The 7,170-nt window shown below is 50.4% G+C and overlaps 2 protein-coding genes across 2 annotated transcripts; one reads left to right on the plus strand and one right to left on the minus strand.

Moving 5' to 3' along the window:
• The first annotated feature begins 42 nt into the window (after positions 1-42).
• On the plus strand, positions 43-4,867 carry and1 (actinodin1). Its single transcript, XM_042068609.1, has 5 exons — positions 43-378; positions 787-877; positions 2,153-2,197; positions 2,410-2,549; positions 2,662-4,867. The coding sequence occupies exons 2-5, from the start codon at positions 805-807 to the stop codon at positions 4,315-4,317; spliced, it is 1,914 nt and encodes a 637-aa protein (XP_041924543.1). The 5' UTR covers positions 43-378; positions 787-804; the 3' UTR covers positions 4,318-4,867.
• A 703-nt stretch (positions 4,868-5,570) lies between these two features.
• Positions 5,571-6,506, minus strand: adipoqa (adiponectin, C1Q and collagen domain containing, a). Its single transcript, XM_042068838.1, has 2 exons — positions 6,275-6,506; positions 5,571-6,124 (listed from the first exon to the last, which is right to left on the minus strand). The coding sequence occupies exons 1-2, from the start codon at positions 6,504-6,506 to the stop codon at positions 5,571-5,573; spliced, it is 786 nt and encodes a 261-aa protein (XP_041924772.1).
• Between the last annotated feature and the right edge of the window lie 664 nt (positions 6,507-7,170).

A 7,170-nucleotide genomic window follows, 5' to 3' on the forward strand; every position in this document is an offset into this window, starting at 1 on the left:
TCCCAGATGCTCTGCTCTTCTCTCTCTGCCTCCCACTCTCATCCCTGCTCTCTGTAATTACACAATCCTATTGGTCAGCTGACCAGGTTTGTGGAAGCCAATCACAGGGCTTTCAGCAGCATGCCCGCGGCCCGATGGGACGCACCGTTTTTGTTCTTAATTATCAAGGTCCCGCTTAAAACGAGCCCAGCACCTCAGCTGTGCCACAGTCTTGTTCAGAGGGGCGAGTAGTGACAGAGAAGTGCGACCAGGAGCTTGGAGATCCCCCCACACATATACCCATCCAGCCGTCCTCTGGGCTGAAGCACCAGATCCCCTCTCACCTCTCCTCAGGACCTGCCTCCACGCAGAGGCCCCAACTGCTGCCTCCTCAGCCAGGTAAGGGCCCAATCACATCCTGCATTTAGAGGCCTTACCACTGTGTGCTCTTTCTGTGATTTTAATGGCAGTGTTGAGATTACTTTCACTTACTCTTGAATTCAGAGTTGATGGAGTTGAGTGAGTTCTTACTTAATCGAATCACAGAGGGGTTACTTAGAGAGGTCTTACAGTCTACATTCCACCACTCAAAATTGTTCAATTTTTCAGTGTCTTTCTCGTTTTGTCTAGTATTTGTGCAAACAGTTGGCCACGCCTGAATCAAATCCAGAGGACAAAATAATGAAAGTCTTTATTCTACTTTAATCCCTTTGAGTGGTTTCTGACTATAAAGCAGAATCAGATGGAACTGAAGGTAACACTTACACGACAAGGATTTCTTTTCAATGCCTCTCTCTCTATGTGCAGGACTCAAGAAGACTGAGAATGGCTTGTAAATCACAATCATCGTTCTACTTGGTTTTTGTGGGAGCACTGCTAGCAACAGTGTTGCTTCCAGGTAAGAGTAATGACCTGCATCACAAAGTTGTCCTGTTCATACTTGCCACAAAGAGTTAGCCAATGCCTTAAACATAATTTTGGTTCTGGTTAGAGATTTTTGTTTTTACATCAGTAAAACAGTGTCTAAATAATAAATTAAAACTCACAGCTAAAAGTTATTCCCCCTGAAATTCAATCAATTGTAAAATCCCCTATAGGCACTGAACTGAATGTTCGAACAACCTGTTACCTTCTAATTATTGTTTAAGTGATGGAACTGAGGCTCAAACCATTTCCCTCAGTACTCCTGTTTCTGGTTGAATAATTTTGGGCATGTGGTAGAAGACTGAAAATGTTATTGATAGTCCAGTCAGTCCTGTCAGTAGTACACATACTGTAGATGAAGAAGAGGTGCTTTGGCCCATGCTCTGCTTTGAGCAGAAGCTCTGCTGCCCGTAAAACGTTACTGGTGTCAGCAGCGGTGCTTGTTTCCTTAGCGCTACCGTTTCCAGATGTGCCAGGGCCGCTTTTACAGGCCTGTAAAAAATAATGCTGTTGATACACTCAGGCAGCAACGTTTCTCAAACGCAGCCCCTCACCTCTCCACACTGGCAGAGTCAATCCAAAAAGAGTTTAGTTGCAACTGCCAGCGATTATTTTAAACACAATCCCAGCCCGAAGCACGACACTACAGTACCTTGGACGTGGTGTAAACTCTCGTGAGATTCCTCAGTGTGGAGAGACGTGGCGACACGCGGAGCCGCCTGGCCCCTCTCGCTCCTTTACAGTGCTCTGGTAATTGGATGTGCCTGCGGGCCCGGTGGATCCTGGCCTTTGTACATTTTATAGCTTTTTTCTGCTCCAGTCGGGCCCCAGCACGAGTGGCCCCCCACTGGCCAGCTTCAAAGCGTTGATTTGCAGCGTTTGAAGATTAATCTCACACAATGCTACCTGCATACAGGCGCCCCCTCCTTTCCCCCCTGCAAAACACATACACACACACACACACCCACACACACACACACACACACACCCACACACACAAACACCCCCATACACACACACAAACACCCCCATACACACACAAACAGACATACGCAAACACAGCTCCATCCACTGCCAGAACACATAAAACACAGCCAACCACTCTCTGAGCCCTCATGGGGCTATTAGCAAAGGTAAGCATTTTTGGCCTTGCCTTTGACATGTAACATCTGGTTCACACAGCCCCCTTCACTTTACCCCCCCCCTATCATTCTCTCTTTCTCACTCTTTCCCCCTATCTGTGTTTCAGAGTTTTTGGTGGCTGGCCCAGTGGCGAAGCGGTCGAAAGCAGATGGTAAGTACAGTATGCTGACGCCCTCTTTTCACACCACTTCAAATTATCATCCTCTGGCCCGGGGGCTCTCACTCTCCACATTAGTCATGACAAAAAAAAAACAACAGCAGCAAACCCACAGCACTGTATTTTACTGACCCAGCACAAGTGATGAGGACTTGACAACCTCTCTCATGGCCATTACTGAACAGCCAGTTGCTTGTGTGCTTCAGAGTCTATGAAGGAGAAGGCAGAGGCTGCAGCCTCAGCCAGGAGACTGGTCCGCAACAGGAGGAACATCAGCTGGTACAAACAGAACTCGGACTTCTGGAACTGGTACAAGTACCACACTGACAATGGCAACCAGGACGCTGTAAGACTGTGTATTTATTTGATAAAAAACTTTGTTTAAGTTACCTGACCATATCAGGTATTACACGATGATGGTTCAAGACTCTCTGTTCTTATCTGTTTCTGGATTATAGGTTCAGGAACTCGACCGTATCTACCTGACCTACCTGCAGAACAAGAACCGTGCTGAGGGCCACCGCTCCTACAAGGCCTACCTGGGGCACCTGGGAGAGATCTACAAGTCTTGTGCTGATTCGGAGGACCCTGGCAAGTGCGTGGCGTCTTACACCAGCAGGCCCAAGCCTGAGCCACCCAAGCCTGCCCCGGTGAAGGCCTGTGACCCCTACCGCGACCCTTACTGCCTGTATGGTCTCAACTCGCCCTACCTGGCCCCCCTCGGTGCAAAGGGCCCGGCCCCCGCTCCAGCTCCGGTCAAGGCACCGGCTCCGGTCAAGGGCCCGGCCTACATGCGCTCGGCCCCCGTGCAGGACCCACGCACTGGCTACTACTACTACGCACCGGTGCTGGAGTCCTTCCTGTCACCTGAGCAGAGGACCGAGCTGCTGCGCATCTGCGACGCCAAGGATGTGGAGTGCCTGCAGTACCACCTGCGCGCTGCCTACGGCTACCGGCCAGCGGCAGGACCTCTGCCCTCCTACGCTCACCTGGGCTGCGACCCCAAGAGTGACCCCACCTGCCTGGCGCGCCTCACGCAGAAGGCCCCATCCGGCTTGTACGCATCCTACCCCTACTGCAACCCCCACACTGACCCCTACTGTGCCTATGCCGCTGCCCTCCAATCAGCCCAGGGTGGTGACGCCCCAGCAGCCCAAACCTCCCCGCTGAAGATGCCCTGCAACCCGCTGTTTGACGAAAAGTGCAACCCGCTGACCGCCTACAAGCTGGCCTCCGAGTCAGAGGACGCCAAGGACGAGCCCGCCTCGGCCGCCATGCGTGCCGCCCCACAACCTGATCCCTCAGCACCGCGCCACGACCCCTACGCCATGTTCCGGGACGCGGCTGCCGCCATGCAGAGGCGCCCGGCCCCCCAGCACCCCTACAGGCTCCCGGCGGCACCGCGCTTCCAGATGCCCACCCGTCAATTCCAGCCACCCACCCGCCAATACCAAATGCCCACCCACCCCTACCAGCCACCCACCCACCCCTACCAGCCACCCACCCACCACGAGCCCGAACCCGAACCCCAGGAGGAGCGCCACCCCCTGGGCCCCCGTGGCAAGACCAAGGAGGGCTACGACTGCTTCATCGGCTACGACGACGAGTGCTACCCACTGAGAGCCACCCAGAACGAGCCTGCAGCACCGCCACGCTCCGGCCCCCACCGCCAGATGCCGTACCCGGCTGAGGCCTACGAGCCGCATGTCCGCGCCGACGGCACGCGCAATGGTGTCATCGAGCCCGACCCCAACTGCGACCCTGAGTTCGACCCCAACTGCAAGCTGCGCCGCTACGAGCCAGAGGCCGGCGAGGATGGTACAGCCCAGGAGGAGGCCCACCACGCCTACCCAGCTGAGGAGCACCCAGAGCAGGCCAGCCACCACCAGGAGGAGCCCTCCCAGCATCAGGAGGAGCCCTACCCCGAGCAGCAGCAGCCCGAGGGCCCTGGCCAGGACCCCTACGACCCCTACCCCAGCGGCCAGGAGGACCCCTACGCCGGATACGGACCCCAGGACCACGGATCCCCCAACTTCCAGGACATACTCCGAGGCTACGGAGACCACTACGGCCAGGATGACCACCGTGCCTACACAGGAGACTACAAGAAGTGAACAACAGAGAAGAGCAGTTAGAAAATAAAGATTATTATTGAAAACAATTATGTGGACTGTAGATTAATGTATGAAATGCACACATTAAACTAATTCAATCATATACCAAATGAGGGTATAGTCAGTAATAATGTGGTCCATAGCCACAACAGGCCAAAGGAGTCTTCACAGCACTTGTATGGGATATGATGTAATGTGTATTTGGTTTATGTTCATGAATGTGTGCTCTTATGGTGTGTAAGGGAAGTTGGTGGTTGAGCCCTCCTGATGGAGATCATGTAGCCAGGGCTTCATCCATTCAGTTAAGTGAACTCACATATGGTCTCTATAGGCGTTTTAGAGTACGGATAGTGAACGTGAAGATAGATGGTGCATCTTTGACCTCAGCAGTAAATTGTTTGCTTTTGTCCATTTTTTTGTATTTAATGACAATTATTGAAATAATTGTCACCGCTTTGCCTAAGTTTAACCATTTAGATCTGAAATGCTTGTTTGTTTTACAGTGTGACTTTTTTATTTCTAAATAAAAAAGCTTTGGGAAACTTTTTCATCACTTGTTTCAGTGAGTTTCTTGTGCACCAAATGAAAACAAAAACATAAATCAATAATGTTCTCATGCTCCATCAACAAATAATACTCAGATTCTTTTTTTATTATCAGACAGCTTAAAATGGTACATTGCCTCATCAAAAATACAATTTACATAAGCTTTATGGTATTACTAAAGATGAATAATATGATCATAAATTATGTGAGCAGAACATAAACAGGAACGGAATAAAGTTTGACTGATTATAAACAATGGATGGATATAAATTAATAGCAACCGTAACCAACACATAAAGGTAATCATGGACAATATAACCATTGATTAACTATATAGATGTCAATGTCACTTTGCAGATACAGACTATACAGACTCAGTATGAAGACCTCAACTGGGTATGACAGACAACTTTCTGTATGACCTTGGTCAATGATGTTGAAGTGTGTTATGTGTTGGCTATACTAAGCCTCCCCCAGCTGTCAGAAGAGAGAAGGCCAGTTGGCTCACGGGTGACTCTTCCAGTAGGTCCCCACAGATCTCAGTTGGGGAAGAGGAAGTGAACAGAGAGCCACATCCTCAAGCCAACAAACACTGCTGCTTGAACCAACAATTAATAATGCAACAGTTTGAACAAGCGGGGCTTTGAAAACGTGCTTGCCACTAGAGGCCGAGCCAACTTGTTACCCAAACAGCTGGCTCTCGGGCCCTACATTGAGTTAAGGGGCAGGTTGGTGTCGATTGCTGGGTGCAGAAGGAAACCGGAGAATGTGGAGTCCGTGTAGATGTCACTGTACACCCCTGCATCCCTCTCGGCCTCCCCATAACCGTACAGCTCCAACCAGACCTCGTCTCCAGACCGAAGGCTCAAGACAGTCGTGCCAGAGGCCTGGTCAAGGTCACCGCCCTGGAACTGGTCCTTCGTGAGGCTCAGTGGCCGGCTGTTACGATAGAGCGCTATGCGAGCCTCGCTGCCCTGGACGGTCAGGTGGTAGGTGAAGTAGTAGATGCCTGGGATCCGGCAGCGGAACTTTCCGGAGAGGTCGTCGTAATGACGTTGCTCATTGTAGAATGTCTTGTCAAAGTGGAGCGGGGTGTTGGTGGAGGTGCTCGGCTCCGTCAGAGCCACGCTGAAGGCTGAGCGGTAGGCAAAAGAGCTCTCCCCGGTGTCACCCGGCAGCCCAGGTAGACCCGGGAAACCCCGCAGGCCTGCCGGCCCCTGCGCCCCCGACTCACCTGGCTCTCCGCTCGCACCTGGCACACCTGCACAACAGACCAGAGCTCTGTGAACTTTCCAAAATCAGATCAGTTAGAGTTCTCTGTCTGGTCTTTTAAAACAAACACAACAAACACACAGCTATCCTGGCTGAACACCCTCTAATGGGATGCACGAGCTACTTTAACTTTTCACACCTGGATCTCCTGCGTCCCCTTTCTCTCCCTGCTGCCCGTCTTTGCCATCTCTGCCAGCAACTCCATCTGGACCAGGCGAGCCTGGCACACCTGCCATCCACCTGGCACAGGCCTCCCTGGCATCAGGCACAGCGACCTCAGTCCCATCCTCCTCCTGGGAGATGGATAGATGAGCTGCCACCCACAGACAAAGCACGGAGAGGCACTGTGGCGTTCCAGGGGCTAACTTCATCCTCAAGACACAAACCATTCACTAGAAACAGAGAGGGATGGGACATGAGCGAGACCAACCAAGGAGCAAAGTACTCACCCAGTGAAGCAAAACAATATACTTGTAGAAGTATATAGTTATCCACAGAATTGCTCCAACTCACAGAGGAAGTTAAAGATAAAATTGGTGAAGGTGAGATGATGCAACTTGTACATACAGTATGTTGGATGTTCCAACACTGAAAATCTATGGAACATGGTTTTGAGTGGTTAGAGCTGTTCAGATATTCATAGTTTTACATGCTAGAGGCAGCAAAATCTTCTCCCATATAGGATCTAAAGATTTAGTGGAATTACAAATGTGAAAACAGTACGGTGATGTCATATTCTCATTATTATTATTTATCTTATTTATTCTATTTAATATTATAAACACTAATTTACCTGTTGACAATGTTGTGGAAATGGCCTCTGAGCTCAAGGTACCTCTGTGGGTATTCCTGTGTGTCTACCACCTCGCTCAAGTTGCTTCCCACTGTTGTCAAAAGAATGAGGAGCTCTTATATAATCTAAAAAAAGTCAAACTATTGCAAATGTTCAGTTCTTTAAGAGGTCTCAAAATGAGATGAAAGCAATATCTTAGCTGCTGATTAATGTTTCATTGCTGCATTAGAGGTACTGTATAT

The sequence above is a fragment of the Alosa sapidissima genome, chromosome 17 (assembly GCF_018492685.1).
Source record: "Alosa sapidissima isolate fAloSap1 chromosome 17, fAloSap1.pri, whole genome shotgun sequence".
Taxonomy (NCBI): Eukaryota; Metazoa; Chordata; class Actinopteri; order Clupeiformes; family Clupeidae; genus Alosa; species Alosa sapidissima.